Below are 17,607 nucleotides of genomic sequence, written 5' to 3' on the forward strand. Positions count from 1 at the left end.
AATTTGATGTGGGCCATCACTGTGTATGTAATGGTGGCATGACATCAGTAGTCCAATGTCATTTAACCCTTTCACTACTGCCCTTCAGTGGGTACTTTAATGCCCAGTTGGGTGCCAGTTTGATACATTTTGTAGCTGCTTTTAAACATATTCACATCAGGACACCTCGCTGCATTATATTTTATTATTGCATTTTTTTTTATTTTTGTTGTTAAACCTGTAAAAAAGCAAAAAAAAAAAAAAAAAGAAGAAATTGCGGAATAAGAAACCAATTTCAGTATCATAAAAATGTGACAGGTGTAAATTCCCAGCCTCAGTCTGCCCCATATTGTCTTCACCTTATGAATACTCTACATCCTGGTTCCTATCAGAGAGCTGCGCTAAGTACATTACCGCCAGTACAGCCTCACACCACAGGCCACATCCGCACTATGCAGCGCTGTACTAGGGATGCAGCCACACGCATGCGCTCTGGTAAGGTTCCAAGCTGCTTGCGTTCCAAACCTCTCTCTGGTGGGGAGTCTCCTCAACCTGTCTTGTCCTTGATTGGCCGGCTGGAGAACAGTGGGTTCTCTTCTCACCTCGCATCTTCAGCATGGCTCTCCTCCTGCTGCTGACTGCTGTGGTCACCCAGCTATGCGACGGACAGCAGAGCCCCCCAGACACGCCCAGCAGAATAGGTAATAGGCTCTCGTCAGTGATAGGATGGTGCACACCATGGAGCCTCGCTCTGCACCTGCATGTACCATATATACCTGTACAGCCGTCTCTCACCTCAGTGAAGATGTGCAGGCTGCTAGATGACGTCACTGCAGATGCAATAACTCACCAATAGGACATAGTGTAACAGTCAACTATAGGTGCAGCAATGATCACGTGCTGATGTATAGCAGGGGTATATAGATCACGTGCTGATGTATCATGCCAGAGGTATATAGATCACGGGCTGATGTGTAGCAGCGGTATATAGATCACGGGCTGATGTGTAGCAGGGGTATATAGATCACGGGCTGATGTGTAGCAGGGGTATATAGATCACGGGCTGATGTGTAGCAGGGGTATATAGATCACGGGCTGATGTGTAGCAGGGGTATATAGATCACGGGCTGATGTGTAGCAGGGGTATATAGATCACGGGCTGATGTGTAGCAGCGGTATATAGATCACGGGCTGATGTGTAGCAGCGGTATATAGATCACGGGCTGATGTGTAGCAGCGGTATATAGATCACGGGCTGATGTGTAGCAGCGGTATATAGATCATGTGCTGATGTGTAGCAGGGGTATATACAGTGGTGTGAAAGTGTTTTTCCCCCTTCCTGATTTTTTATTCTTTTGCATCTTTGTCACACTTAATGTTTCAGATCACAAAACAAAATTTAAATATTAGACAAAGATAACACAAAATGCAGTTTTTAAATGAAGGTCTTTATTATTAAGGGAAAAAGAAATCCAAACCTACAGGGCCCTGTGGGAAAAAGTAATTGCCCCCTAAATCTAATAACTGGTTGGGCCACCCTTAACAGCAACAACTGCGATCAAGCGTTTGTGATAACTGGCAAACAGTCTTTTACAACACTCTGGAGAAATTTTGGCCCACTCATCTTTGGAAAATTGTTGTAATTCAGCCACATTGGAGGGTTTCCGAACATGAAACGCCTTTTTAAGGTCATGCCACAGCATCTCAATCTGATTAAGGTTAGGACTTTGACTAGGCCACTCCAAAGTCTTAATTTTGTTTTTCTTAATCCATTCAGAGGTGGACTTGCTGGTGTGTTTTGGATCATTGTCCTACTGCATAACACAAGTGCACTTCAGCTTGAGGTCACAAACAGATGGCCAGACATTCTCCTTCAGGATTTTTTGGTAGACAGCAAAATTCATGGTTCCATTTACCACAGCAAGTCTTCCAGGTCCTGAAGCAGCAAAACAGCCCCAGACCACCACACTACTACCACCATATTTTATTGTTGGTATGATGTTCCTTTTCTGAAATGCTGTGTTACTTCTACGCCAGATGTAATGGAACATACACCTTCCAAAAAGACCTGCAGTTCTTTGGATGTTGTTGTGGGGTCTTTTGTGACTACTTGGATGAGTTGTCGCTGCGCTCTTGGGGTAATTTTGGTCGGCCAGACTCTCCTGGAAAGATTCACCACTTTTCCACCTTTTGTCCATTTGTGGATAATGGCTCTCATTGTGGTTCACTGGAGTCCCAAACTTTAGAAATGGCTTTATAATCTTTTCCAGACTGATGGATCTCAATTACTTTGTTTCTCATTTGTTCCTGAATTTCTTTTGATCCTAGCATGATGTCTAGCTTTTGAGGATCTTTTGGTCTACTTCACTTTGTCAGGCAGGTCTTATTTAAGTCCGTAATCAGGTCTGTGTGTGGCTAGGGAAATTAAACTCAGCTGCCGAAAGATGTGATAAACCACAGTTAATTTATGTTTTAGGGTGGGGGGGGGGGTTGGCAATCACTTTCTCACACAGGGCCCTGTAGGTTTGGATTTATTTTTCCCTTAATAATAAAGAGCTTCATTTAAAAACTGCATTTTGTGTTTACTTGTGCTATCTTTGTCCAATATTTAAAATTTTTTTGTGATCTAAAAGATTTAAGTGTTACAAACATGCAAAAGAATATAAAGTCAGGAAGGGGACAAACACTCTTTCAAACCACTGTAGATTATGTGCTGATGTGTAGCAGAGGTATATAGCTCACGTGCTGATGTATGGTAGCAGAGGTATATAGCTCACGTGCTGATGTATGGTAGCAGAGGTATATAGCTCACGTGCTGATGTATGGTAGCAGAGGTATATAGCTCACGTGCTGATGTATGGTAGCAGAGGTATATAGATCACGTGCTGATGTATGGTAGCAGAGGTATATAGATCACGTGCTGATGTATGGTAGCAGAGGTATATAGATCACATGCTGATGTATGGTAGCAGAAGTTTATTCAGACCGTTGAATGTCCCAGTGGCCCCTCTTTGCTTTCGATCTTTCTTCCTCTCCTTCCTCAGGCTTTGTTGTTTTTTTAATGGTGCAAGTTGTAGTTTTTATAGTTACCATTTTTGGGATCCATGCAACTTTTTAATCTCTTTTTATTCATTTTTTGCGGGGAGGTGCAATGAAGCATAAAATAGCTATTTTGCCATTTCAATTTCATTGTTTTTAGCTTTGACCATGCAGGATAAATATCATGGTATTAGTTGTGCACGGAGATGCAATATTTTTTTAATTTTTTTTTTACTTACATTCTAGGATAAAGATGGGTGATACGAACTTTTATATTTTTTTGCTTGTTACATTTTTTTTTTAACATCATTTTTTTGTTGGTCTCCATAGGGCACTTGAACAAACAGATCATTTGACCACTTGTACAATACACTGCAACACCACAGTGAATTGTAAAATGACTGATCTCTTATGACGCGCTACCATTGGGCTGGGCATCACAGATGTGTAAACATGACAGACAGGAGCCTTGAGTAGGCCCGTGTCACGCACAGTGTAGGAAAGACAAAGTGCAACACGAAGGGATGAGGGGAAGGGAGCCCAGACACTAGGGAAAAGGGAGGTGGAGACCCCTAGGCTGATCTAATATCACCCTGTCTCCCCTACTATCCCTATATTGGTTCCTCACCAATCAACGAACAGGAAACCTAAGCCCTGTATATCCCTAGAACTAGGCCCTGGATAGGGAAGGGGGGGGGGGTGAGCACTGGTCAGTCCCCACTATAAACTAAAGACAACAAGGGAGACAAACACAGGGGGAAGAAACTTAGCTTGAGCAGACTTCAGAGAGATTACACCAAACATCCTCCGAAGCACCAGATAGGAAATAAGCCGACTGAAATAGCTCCAAGCCTTCACAAGGGAACATGTGAATATCACCGGCTCCTCCCTGCAGCAAACTGAAAGTATTTAAACACCCAGACCAGGGTGTCAATTAGAGCAGGAGGGAGGTAGCCAGTGGGTTCTAAAGCAGGACAGATTTAAGAAGGCATATGTAATGCCAAAAGAAGTGACCTTCTGCAACCAGCTGCAGAACGACTGTCTGCTACATCTGACACACCCATGACACCCTGTCTACCATGACAGTGCTATTGGCATTATGTTGCGAGGGGGAGGGGGGGGGATAATCATTTCCAGGCACATGCCTAGGTTTACCGTCAGGTGCCAGTGCCACTACAGGTAAATCTGGATTTATTAGGAATTGTTTGCAGCATGCCATTCACGGTAATGTCACCATTATGGATGGTAATACTCTTCTGCTTTTGCATTACAGCCATGCCCCACGAAGCTGAGTGCATTGGTTGGTGGTTTTTGTGGAAAGTGATCTTGCTTTTTGAGTACACTCTTCCTTCATCCTCTGCATGTGTCTGTGTCAACAAATAATGTATCCGTCCATCAAGTATATCATGGATGTTTTTGCACTTGTAATGCTGCAGCTTAGATTTTACTTTTTACATTAAGTGTTAAATCCGCTGTAAAAATCTGCAGCATAAATCAACAGGTTGTGCAAGTCAAATTCTCATTTTCCTCACTAGTACTATTATATGGAGACGGAAAGGAGCATTGTTTCCTACTGTGATGTCTGCTTTGTTGTCTGGATACTTTTTACCTAATCTGCATTTTTTATGTTTTTCAGCTGTCATTGGTGCTGGGATTGGGGGATCAGCTGTCACTTACTTTCTTCATCAGCAGTTCGGACCCCAAGTGCAGATTGATGTTTACGAGGCTGACCGTGTTGGTGGGCGATTGGCCACCCTAACTGTGAATAGCCAATTGTATGAATGTGGCAGCCCATCAATTCACTCCTTAAATTTACACATGCAAGATTTTGTCAAGCTCTTGGGTGAGTCTTTGTATGCATACACTCAAGGCCATGTTCACATATTCAGTATGTGGTCAGTATCTTACATCAGTATGTGTAAGCCAAAAACCAGGAGTGGTGAAAAATGCAGAAGTGGTGACGTGTTTCTATTATACTTTTCCTGATTGAATACTGAACATATGAACGTGGCCTAAACCTGATATTTAGTGTACTTATTAATAAATTTGACACTGTTTTCTTGTCATCTATATTAAAATTGCCTTCAGGCGAAAACAGCTAGCAAGATTTTTTTTTTGCTGGAACAAAGGATTGGACATGTTGAAATTTTACATGCTCAATCTCCTTTTCCTCCTTCATTAAAGTTAGAAGTCCATCATATACTTTTAATTATCCCAACAAAATAGAAAGTTCGACAACTTCATCTCCTCCCTTACTATTCTGTGCAGGTTACTGAAGTTCGGGATTTTCTTGCTTGTTTTTAGGTGCTTTTTTTCACTGTCCTTTTGTCTTTTATGTATGTACATAAAGTTCAGTGAAAAAAAAAATCTCATTCTGGTTTTGGCATAACAGTGGGGGAGGTGAATTGTTCAGGAATAGTTTACAGTGCATTGAGTTTGTATGACACTATTTACGTTCACACTATAGTCTGCCATTCAGTTGCACAGGCATTGTTCAATTTCACACCTCCCTGGGCCACAGGTATTGTTCAATCTCACACATAGCTCAGCCAGCTGCACACATCACTAATTTAATTAAACTCTCCTAATACAAACTACCATCACAGTGACCAAGACAAGATGGTAAAATCACAAAAATAAATGTGTTTCACATGCTGTTGTACTTGCTTATTTTCACTAAAAATGCAGCAAAACCTGATAGCTATATTCACACTTGGCTTTTTTCAGCGTTTTTCACTTCCCATTACTTCCAATGAGTGAAAAAACGCTAAAGGAAGTGACATGCTCTATTTTGCAAAAAAACTTGCAAAGCACAATATCCTGATAAAAAAAAACAAGCTGTGTTCATGAGACTTCTGGAATCTCATAGATTTTGCTGGTACTGTAAAACACAGCTGCAAATTTGCTTAAAAAAAGCATCAAAAAACGCTGAAAATACCAAGATGTGTGAACATAGCTGTGATCACCCTCCCCCTAAAGCATTCACTGTAAGCCAAAAAGCAGTGAATGAATTTTCTAGAAGCCTTCATCTGAGACTGCCTGCAAGAACCCCTGTGGTGACGGCTCCACTGTGTCTCAATCCACACTCACCTAGTGAGAACATTGGCTGTTGAAACAATGGACTCCTGAGATGAAGATGAGATTAGGGGAATGCTGGACATTTACAAGTGAATCTTAAGGTACCGTCTCACATAACGACGCACCAGCGATCCCGACAACGATGTGACCTGGCCGGTATCGCTGGTGCGTCACTAAGTGATCGCTGGTGAGCTGTCAAACAGGCAGGTTCACCAGCGATCAGGGGAGCAGCGACATAGTGGAAAGAATCTTTCCACAATGTCCTGCTCCTGGTTACCAGCCTGCTGCTGAAGCAGGAGCAGGCTGGTAACCATGATAAACAGCACGTTACTAAGTGCACGTGTGCCCCTAGTAACCCGCTGTTTATCATGGTTAGCAGCCTGATTGCTGGTCCCGCTGGTCACACACAGCGATGTGTGCTGACCAGCGGGAGGGCAAGGACCAAAAAAAATGGTCCAGGACACTTTGCAGCGATCAGCGACCTCACAGCAGGGGCCTGATCGCTGCAAAGTGTCACACATAGCGACATCGCTGGTGAGGTCGCTGTTGCGTCACCAAAACCGTGACTCAGCAGCGATCTCGCTATGTGAGACGGGGGCTTTACATACTGACAAGTAAGCAGAACTATATAAAACATAACAAGTAAATCACTAATACACAATAATATTGACAAAAATGGTGGTCCGTTGCTGGAAAAGTATCTTAGTCTTTAGTAAGTGTGCAGCTCCTCACAATAGCCTAAGAAGCAACCAGAACTTGATCCAATCGCTGTTGTTTAACCATCTAGGTGCCATTGTAAATCACAGCAGCATTTAAATGGCTTGATTGCCCACACTATCTTCGCGCTGCCAATGGGTTAACATGGCAGCTGATATGCCCTGTCATCTTGGTTTTTCAATGCAGCTCAGCTTGAAGCTGGGCTTCATGTAGAGAATGTCATTTTTGTTATATATATTAGTATGGATGGTACTCACTCAGCTGCGATGAGAGGCAAAATAGGAGGCATCTTCCTTTAAATGTTCCTCACGGTTTATTGGCTTCATAGACCGTCAAAAGCAAAATGCAAATAAACAGCTTTTAGTGCAGGCCAAAACACAAAGTAAACAGTCATTTTAGCAAAGTCTCTGGTTAGCCAACACTGTGGTCACACAGGCTTGTAAGCGCCCAGTGTCCTGGCTTCATCTGGAGACAAAACATACACAGGTGGCCTTCTCCCTCCAGACACACAGACCATGTGCCAAACAACAGCCTCCATTATATAGTCTGGTAACCACACCCAGAGGTGAGGTATGTGGGAAGCTGGACTCTCCCATTCTCTTCTAGCAACCCATCTCCCCGGTGCACCAATTAGACCTCTTAGGGCATGCGTGCACTAGAGAAATACTCCGGGCTACATCACAGAGACCAGCCATCTCTATGACACATACCTCCCATCGACTACACGACCATTAGCCACCTTACAATATGTATTGCAGTATAAGTGATCAAACAATCTCAGGTTAAAATCCCATAACAAAACTAAAAACTAAAGTATAAAATTAAAAAAAAATATATCAGTGTTTGAGTCACTCCCTTTTTCCTAATTAAAAAAATCTAGAGTAAAAAAAATAACCGTATTTGGCATCTTCACATCCAAAAATGTCCGATCTATCATCATTTAAAATGAATGACCCCGTATGGTAAATGTAAAGACAAAAATATCAAAAGTCTAAAATTGCTATTTGTCAATTGCCTCAAAGCAATCAAAATGTCATATGTATCCCAAAATATAAACAATAAAATATCAACTCGCCACGCAAGAAACAAGACCTCACATAGATTTACCTACTGAACAATAAAAAAATTAGTCCCAGAAAATAGCAATAAAACTGAAAAATATTTATTTATAAAGTTCCGAATATTTTTAGGCCACTACATTATATGAAAAAAAGGATTCATCGCCTTAATTGTACTGACCTGAAGAATTACCGTATTTTTCGGACTGTAAGACGCACCCCAAATTTTGGGGTGGAAAATAGAAAAAAATATATTTTTTATTAGATGGGGGTCCGTCTTATAGTCTGAATAGGTATCTTACCTGGGGGGGCGGTGGAGCCGGGGTCACAGGAGGCAGGGTCCTTCAGGAAGCCGGCGGAAGTGGATGAATACTGTGGACCCTGGATGCGAAAAGCCGGTGCTCCAGCAGCGGGGAGTTGTGGTGGTGGTGGAGCAGGATTGCGGGGCCCTCAGTTCCCTCCCTCAGGAACCTGACGGCTGCAGCAGAAGAGGTGAGATGCTCTGGGGCCGGGGCCTGTGGTGGGGCCTGGGCCTGTAGCCTGTAGCCTGGCTAGGGCCTGGGCCTGTGGTGGGGCCTGGGGCCTCTGGTGTGGCTGGAGCCTGGCTGGGCCCTATGGTGGGGCTGGAGCCTGGCTGGGGCCTGTGGTCTGGATGGGGCTTGGGCCTGTGGTCTGGCTGGGGCCCGGGCCTGTGAGCGGCGTACGCTACTGTCCGGTGGCCACGGCCATCTTCATGAAGCTGTGATGGCTCGGGCGGCCATTTTCCTGTAGATCATGGTGCACCCACCGTCGCTCAGCCTCGCCGCCGCACAGCTGCACAGACGCTCTGCCTCGCTGCCACACCCACCGCCGCTCTGCCTCACAGCTGCACCGCCGCTTTGCTGCATCGGCCCTGTGATCCCGCTACACCACCACCGCAAGTATCTGGTAAGGTTCGGACCATAAGATGCACCCCCCATTTTCCTCCCAAATTTGGGGGGGGGGGAGTGCATCTTATGGTCCGAGAAATACGGTATATTGCCAGGACTTCTAATAAATAATAGAAACACGTCACCACTTCTGCATTTTCACCCATTCCTAGTTTTGGCTTACATATACTGATGTAAAATACTGATCAAATACTGAACGTGTGAACGTGACCTTACTGTACACTAGGTGACATTTACCAATCCAGATTGACACAAACACTGCCAGTGTTTCTAGCTGCACCTGCTGGCAGAGACCTTGATCAGGACTTTTCTTGTGTATCAGAACACTGTCCAGATCAATTACACATTTTTCCATTGATGACCAGCTGTAATGACAATTTTTATTCCATAATAAGGGCTAAAGCATCGTAAAGAGTTGGCCGGAAAGAGTGCGATTTTCAATGGAGAGAATTTGGTACTGGAGGAGACAGACTGGTATCTCCTCAATCTTTTCCGTCTCTGGTGGCACTATGGAATCAGTTTCTTGAGACTGCAGATGTGGGTGGAGGAGGTCATGGAAAAATTTATGAGGTTAGTTGTTGGTAAAATATTTTCATGTGCATTTCTTATATCTTCTCCATTTTATGTGAACAACTTCTAAATCTCCATAATGTGCAATACGCTTGTCTCAGCATGATAACAGAAGAGCAATGTGAAGATAAGGCTATGTGCCCACGATGCAGAAATACTCCGGATTTTTTCCTGAGCATTTCTGCATCTCCCTGGCAGAAAAAACGCATGCGGATTGTACATGCGGATTGTACATGCATTTTTCCTGCCAGGGACAAGCGGATGTGAAGCGTTCTTCACATGCATTTCCGCATGCGGGTTGACAAGCGCTTTCCAAGCGATTTTAGCATCACTTGGAAAGTGCTTAACAAATTGGTCACACTATATAAATCCATGCAACCGGCATGGATTTATATAGTGTGACCTTAAAGAATGGTAAAAAATAAGTCTATACTTACCTTCTGATGGCCCCCGGAGTCTTTATTCGCTCCGTCCTGGCTGCCAGCAGCTCGCGGTACACTGAAGGACCTGCCGTCACATGACTAAATGACGTCAGCGCAGGTCCTTCAGTCCACCGCGATCTGCCGGCAAGTGAAGACTAGCGCACCGCGGGCCATCAGAAGGTAAATATAATATTTATTTTTTATTTTATTCTTTTTTTTACAGGTTCTATGGTACCAGTCTCCTCTCCTCTAGACCCGGGTAACATCCGCACATTGAAACGCATGGAATCCGCATGTACAGATGCAGTGATGCGTAATCCATGCGTTCCAATGCAAGTCAATGGCGGCGAAAACTCAGCGCTTCCGCAAAATAATTGGTAGTGCTGCGTTTTTTGTTTCCACAATGATAACCCGCAGCGGAAATTTCCGCAGCATGTTAACAGCACATAGGGATTATCATTGGGGAACATGGCAGACCTTCTAACAAGCGTTTTTTAAGCATTTCTGCAGCGTTTTTGATGCTGCGGAAACGCTTAAAAAACGCATGGTGGGCACACAGCCTAAGAGAAAGCATCTGAGAGTAATGTGGGCAGTCCCCTCTCTTGAGGAGTCATACAGTCCGGTCCATAAACATTCCCTTTCTTGCTTTATTAATGTCTCACAGGCCTTGAAATATCCCTATAAGCATCATCTGGTGCATGTGTAGTGAGCATTATGTTGGGTCGAAAATGTAGCAAGTTTCCTTTAAAGTTATGCATTTGACCTGGAAAGACCTGACTAAATTTCTGTATCCCATGAAACAAAGTTAAAGGAGTTGTCCAGTAAAATCAAGTTATCCTGCGCATAGGTAATTACCGATTGGTGGGGGTCTGACTCATGAGGACTGTATTGTTCCCCACAATGGAGAACTTTTCTCCACAATGGAGCATTTTTACTCATGTTACAAAATGGAGCGGAAAGTCAGTGGCCCCACCGCCGCTCCATTCTTTCTCTATAGGACTACCAGAATAAGCCGAGAGCAGTGCTCTGCGGCCCTATAGGGAATGAAACGAGAGCAGGTCAAGCATGCGCAATGCCACTCCTTTCTACCGGGAAAAAAAGTGCCCCTTTCTACCAATTGTTGAAGGTTCCAGTGGTAGGACCCTCACCTATGAATAAGTTATCACCTATCCCATGAATAGATGATAACTTGTTTTCACTGAACAATCCCTTTAAGTTTGTTTAAAGAGATTTTTGCAGTTTAGTAAAAATAATTTTTACTCCATTAAGGCGTTATTGGTGAGAGGTCCTTTGGGTCTGGAAATTAATGAATTAGTTGGAGTAGAAAGTAGTTACAAAAAGTGTCTGTTTCTCCTTAGCAATAAATTTCTCTGTCTGTGCATAAAGCCGGCGTTCACACCACATTTCACAGTCTGTATATGGACCGAAATGCCCGATCTGGTGGAGGGTCTCCATGCCCAAACTTACAGTCTCGTATATATCTATGAGGCTGTAAGTTCAGGATGGGAGACCTGCGGTCAGTCCAAGCCTTGCGGTCCATGTAGGAACCTTGAAATACGCTTCTATGAACCCGCCCTTACATGGACAGCTCTTTGATTTTAGTGCGCGCCATGTAATACTTCATATACCCCAGGATATGCTGTCTTATACCACCGCAGATCACAGTGGATCTTTTTACAGTGAATGGTCTTCGCATAAAAAACATAATAAATGTGTTGTGTATTTTTTTACAGAGTGTATAAATATCAAGCTCATGAGTACGCTTTCTCGACTATGGAAGGCCTCCTCCGTTCACTGGGAGGGGATCACTTTGTAAATATGACGCAGAAGTCGGTTGGGGAATCTCTGCAAGGTATTGGAGTGTCACAACGGTTCATTGACGATGTGATCAGTGCAGTAATGAAAGCCAGCTATGGACAATCCGTGGCAATTCCTGCATTAGTTGGTAAGTGGGAAAAAAATAATCACCATCCTGAACGAGGGAGGAAAGATTAAGCTGCTGTCCCTCTCCTCTCCTTGAGCATTTGTTGTGACACTCCGTGCTGTGTGAGGGGAGATTTCACATGTACAAAAACCAGCAGAAAGGTTCACAATATGCCGGTTACACAACTTTTCTTGAACTACATACAGTATACATCTTTAGACAGCTAAGAAATGAGTGAGATTATTAGTTCCTAATTTTTCAGTTAAGAATTACCAGTCAGTAACCATTCCAAAGTTGGTTTTGGCACATGTGGATTACTATAGATGACAGGGCAGAGAAAAAAATACTAGACCCCAATGTATTGCCTAATTCCGGAATATGTTAGATTAGCAAATCTTATCAGCACTTTTCAGAGTTATTTTATTCCAATCCAGGCTGAAACTGTATTGATTTTCTGACTATATTAAAGATGTTGTCCACTACTTGGACAACTCCTTATCATACCCGACGATTGGCCCCAATAAAATAAGAAAGTTTATACTCACCTCACGTGCTGGGGCCGTTCCCGCGGTGTCAGCACTTGCGTTCCCGGAGTTGACACGTGGTTGTTGTGACACGTGAGCCTGGCGCCCAATCAGCGCTGGCGTCACTGTCCCCCCCCTTCGGACAAAGTGAACATGAAGAGGAAGTCAGAGATCAGCTGCAGCCTGGACTTCCTCTCCTTGTTCAATTAGACAGGAGGCGGGAACAGTGACGCCAGTGCTGATTGGGTGCCAGGCTCACATGTCACAACAACCACGTGTCAACCCCGGAAACGCAAGTGCTGACACCGCGGGAATGGCCCCAGCACGTGAGGTGAGTAAAACTTTTTTATTTTATCGGTGTCAAACATTTAGATCAAGAAGGAGTTGTCAGTGGACAACCTCTTTAAGTTTGACACCTACAAAGCCCCTCACTCTTTGATACCAACTGCATGTCTTCGACCACCGCACCGTTTCTTTAATTTAATTTTTTTTTCACAGAGACTTACTTTTTTCTCTTCCTAGTGTCTATATTCCTATAGACACTAGGAACTGGTTAGACCAGTTTTGGGGCCAATTTTTTTTAATGACAGAGCTGTAATTATTTTTATAGATGAGCCAAAAAGTTTATGTCGTAAGAACTGTAGAACTGTACATATAAAGGCCCTCTACACATTACAATAATGTCTGTCGAATCCGCCAATGTTGACGGGTTCAGCCGATGGTTTAATATGCATGGCGGTGCTGGCCGACTTATGGTCGGAGAGATGTTGAGCGCGCATGTCCAATTTCGGACTAACGATTGCATTGTTTGCCGGCTGACATGTCTTATGGCGGCTGTCTTATAGAGAACACAGGAGGACTAGCGCTCCTGTGTATGGGAGAGTGGGCTGAGATTACTGTCGGTTGAACAATCGGCCAGCAGCCATCTAACTTGTATGGCCAGCTTTGGAGAGCTCTTTTGGCCGAATTCTATTCCAACAGACTTGCCCAGAAACTTGCATGCTGGCAACAAACTTATCTCCAGTGGGTACAAAGGCTCTGGCACCCTCAAATCTAACAAGCCTGATCCTTCTTTTTGCTGCTATCTGGCTTAGGGGGAAGTTACCCCAAAACACATTACTTGGTTTGTTAACCGTTACACTATGTGTCCTGATTAATCGACGCTGCACCAGCTCACCTGCGTCTTAACTTATCACTCTCAACAAGGATTTGTTGCAAACTACTGAAGTGCTTTAATACTTTGCTCCGATGCTGCTGAAAATGAAGTATTTTGCGATCGCTATCACATGTCATTTCTCTTAGGTGCCATGTCTTTGGCGGGAGCTCAGGGAAATATGTGGGCTGTAGAAGGTGGTAATAAGCTGGTCTGTTCGGGTTTGCTGAAGCTGACAAAAGCTAATGTGATCCACGCAAGAGTGACAGCTGTATCTCTACACAGCACAGGTAACATGATCATAAAAGTTCTAGAGATGCGTGAGTCGTAAAGAAAACCTGTCACCAGTTCACATGTGGCTAGTTTTTAGTTTTTACTCTTATTTTCTCCTGCTGACCCCCCACCTTGTTTGTTCGCTTTTTTTAATTTGCCATATGGTTCCTGAAATATGGGCCTTTTTATTTAGTGCTGATTTCTATGGGCTATACTAAGGTGGCATGGCTCATGGGATTCCCTGAGGCCAGTCTTTAGGCTGCTCTCCTTAATTACCCTGTGAGCCCTACTCCCTTGGTACAGACCATAAAACTTAGCACTAAACAAAAAGGCCCCTATCTCTGGAACCGTATTGTGAATTTTTAAAAAACAAAAAAACTGAATGCTCAGGGGAGCAGCGGGAGAGTATTAATAATATCTTCACTTTAATCTGTAGGTCATTATGATTGTGGTGATACCAAATTACTTTTTATGATACTATTTTAAAGAAAATAGATAATTTTTTTTAGATACTGTAAGTGTGTAATTTATTATGTTTTTCTTTACATCCTTTACTACTATCAATGAAGTTTATTTAATGCTTTGGAATACTTGGTACATCGAAACATTAACAGCCTATTTATTAGGCGCTGTATAAGTCATGACCAATCCTTTTCCTGGCGTTCGGAAACCATGTAGCACTTTGTTGCTATGGCAGAGGACATTGATGAGCTGACAGAAGGAGCCCTCTCCCTTTGTTATTTTCTTAAGATTAATAAATAGGAGCTGAGCTGCAGTACCTGGGAACAGCCACAAGCGCAAAGCACAGAATAGTGCTGTTCTGGCTCCATACACACTTTACATCTGATTGAATGAAGGAGAAAAAAAGGAGTGTTTTGATTAAAAATTTAGTCTTATTTCATATATTTTCAAAATCAAGTTAAAAAAGGACACAACAGTGGCAACACACAGAAGAGAAGATGTATCTCTGCGCATGAGCAGGTGATCATCTATTATATGTTTAAGGGTGACTGAGATTGAACGGCAATACAATATCAAACTTACAAAATATAAATAAATATGTCACCATTGGTCCAACTAATATTCATATCCCGACAATTATAAGCCTCTATTAAGTGTAGAAGTATATGTGGGATCGGTAGAGATGGACAATGGTGACATAATTTTGTGCAAAGTTGTGGAATAAGCATAAATGCTGAAAAAATCCCATCAGAAATGTACCCCAACAATGAAGAGTCCTTACCCATGTTGCAGATAGCTCTCCCATGTAGTGTGGGCAGAAGAAGTGAGGCCCCAATGCTCGTTTCGCGTGCTAACCGCACGCTTTCCCCTTGAGAACATAACCTCTATACATCTCGTAACCCATCCTTCTTAGGCCTCACCGAAACAAGGCTGACGCCCTCCGACACGGCTTCACTTGCTGTGCTGTGTTACACTGGCCTTCACTTCACCCACACTCCTCGTCCTGGCAGTAGACATGGTGGAGGAGTGGGTCGTCTTTTTTCTAAAAACCGCACCTTCAACCCAATTCCATCTCTTCCCTCCCTTTTCCTCTCTTCTTTTGTAGTGCACTCTTCAAGTTCCCTCCAAGGGGCCGTCATATACCGACCCCCAGGCCCGGCCACCAATAATAATAATAATTGATAGAAACCAGTGCAGTACAAAATCATAGAAAAACTTCTCAAATATCCAATTAAAATTAAGGCTTAAATGAAGAAATTAAGCCCTATTGGGCATACTAATACAAATTTACTTTTATGTATCTAATGAATGTGGATTGCTTTTGTTTAGCCTCCTTAGTCTTATGAAATGTGTTATATTCTCCACCAGAGGGAGCCACAGCCTTGCAATGTCCTGCAAGTTGTACTTGATTGTCTTTAGAACTTTCTGATACATAGCTGACTGGTATATCCAGACCAAACTGTTACTAAAAATGCAAAATACTAAATATAGATCCGTATCAGGTAGTGTTCATAATTTTTGTTGGAAAAACAGGGCATTATAACATTTTGCTGGTATATTATATGTATAGGGGAAATATTGTTTTTGCACTTTTCATTGCTCCATTTATTCTGTCTGATTCCTTTACAGAGAAGAAGCATCTGTACGAAGTCCAGTATGAGCAGGAGGGCACTCTTGGTTCAGATTACTATGACTTGGTGATTGTGGCTGCCCCTTTGCACAAAGCCGGATACCCCATCTCATTTCTGAACCTCCAGCCTTCTCTTCCTGAGCCTATGGGTTCTTACCATAGGGTAGTCTCTTCCATTGTCCATGGCTACCTCAATTCATCCTACTTTGGTTTTGCAGATCCCAAACTTTTTCCTTTTTCCAGTATTCTCTCTATGGATACACCAGATGCTGTATTCCATAGCCTGGAAAGTCTTTGTCCCGTGAATGTATCAGTGGGTTTTCGCCGCAAGCCTCCACAGGAAGCCGCTGTGTGGCGCGTGCTGTCTCAAAGGCCTCTAGACAGGAAAGAACTGAAGACCCTGTTTAAGTCTTACTACTCTGTTCAAGTAATCGAGTGGCAAGCTTTTCCCAGCTATGCCACTGCTGGGTCCTCTAAGCCATTGCCTCCCATTATCCTTCATGATGGCCTCTATTACCTCAATGGTGCAGAGTGGGCTGCTAGCTCGGTGGAGATGAGCGCAGTTGCGGCCAAAAATGTAGCACTTTTGGCTTTCAATCGCTGGTTTGAACTCAATGAGAAAATAGACCAGCAAGATCTAATGCACAAACTGAAGACCGAACTATAGGGCAATTATCATGCAGCCCAATTATGTGACTCTTTATCATGGCATTATTCATTTAACACTGGACTACATGGCACCACGAATTCCCAGCTGGATCTCCAGTGCTTGCCAGCTTTCTTATCAAATCTGGAGTTGGGTTATGATAATTTGCTTCAAATCACTGGAAATTTTTATTTTTTATTAAGGATTGAATGAACAAACATTGTGATCTGTGCCCCATTTTATCACCGTTGACTATTTTTACTGTATCCGCTTTGCACTTGAATCACTTCATTGTAAATTGAATGCACAAGCTATGTACCTGCTACTAGTGGGGTGATATAAGCCACTTAACTCTATATTATCACAAATGGACATCCCACGGGGCATCTATAGTGTAATTTACCTTCTAACTTATTATGACACTATTAATGTATGAGTTTTTGGGCCTTGGCTTACAGAAATGCCTGTAGCCAATTTAAAGAGAAATATTGTCTATGATTGTAGGTATTAAACTGAATGGCCTGATTCAATTTCACCACTTACACTTCCTATTTTGGGAAAGTGGTCCATCAGAAAAAAGTTTACATGATTTCTAGTGGCGACAAATAAAAAAAATTGAAATATATTTACTATTATTGCCTTGTATTTGTGGATCTGAACTCCATTGATTAAAGCCCTTTAATGCCCAGCCTTAGGATAGGTCATCAATATCAGATCAGTGGTGGTCTGACACCTGGCTTTCCCACTGAATGGAGTGGAGCAGCACAGCTCCATACACTGTTTAGTGGCAGCTCCCAGGCATTGTAGATCAGCTACTATTCACATGAACACAATGTACAATTTAACATTCATTTAAAGGGGTTATCTGGTGCAAATAAATAAGTCTACAGCCACTCTGTGACTGCAGACTTATGAATCCCCCTAGCGCACGCACTGTGTGCTGTAAGGATTCACCAGTTTCGGACCCCGGACCGAAGGGTATGTATGAGTTATACATACTCCCGGCCAGTGGGTGTAGCCTCGCTCAATACACTTGTATGGAGCGATGCCACGCCCTTTAGTCAGCCACGCCCACTGGACGGCCACGTTGCTAGTCAGGGCATGGCCTCCCTCATGGAGGAGCGAGGGCGCGCCCACTAGACTGGCTCTGGCTGGGGTTATGCATAACGCATACATATCCTCTGGCCCTGGTTCACAAACCGG

General features: G+C 43.3%; 1 protein-coding gene across 2 annotated transcripts; it reads left to right on the top strand.

Annotated features, from left to right (window-relative positions):
* The first annotated feature begins 464 nt into the window (after positions 1-464).
* On the top strand, positions 465-17,011 carry PCYOX1L (prenylcysteine oxidase 1 like). 2 transcript variants are annotated; one of them, XM_073651331.1, is made up of 7 exons: positions 465-533; positions 566-680; positions 4,655-4,861; positions 9,196-9,370; positions 11,526-11,737; positions 13,543-13,683; positions 15,758-17,011. In XM_073651331.1, exons 1-7 carry the CDS (start codon positions 465-467, stop codon positions 16,423-16,425), a joined length of 1,587 nt encoding a protein of 528 aa, XP_073507432.1. In that variant the 3' UTR covers positions 16,426-17,011. The 2 variants fall into 2 exon arrangements, with proteins under 2 accessions (XP_073507432.1, XP_073507431.1); XM_073651330.1 differs by having other exon boundaries at positions 483-680; positions 15,758-17,006.
* The last annotated feature ends 596 nt before the right edge of the window (positions 17,012-17,607 follow it).

The sequence above is a fragment of the Phyllobates terribilis genome, unplaced genomic scaffold, assembly GCF_046119375.1.
Source record: "Phyllobates terribilis strain yellow unplaced genomic scaffold, ASM4611937v1 Scaffold_11__3_contigs__length_659146591, whole genome shotgun sequence".
NCBI classification, from domain to species: Eukaryota; Metazoa; Chordata; class Amphibia; order Anura; family Dendrobatidae; genus Phyllobates; species Phyllobates terribilis.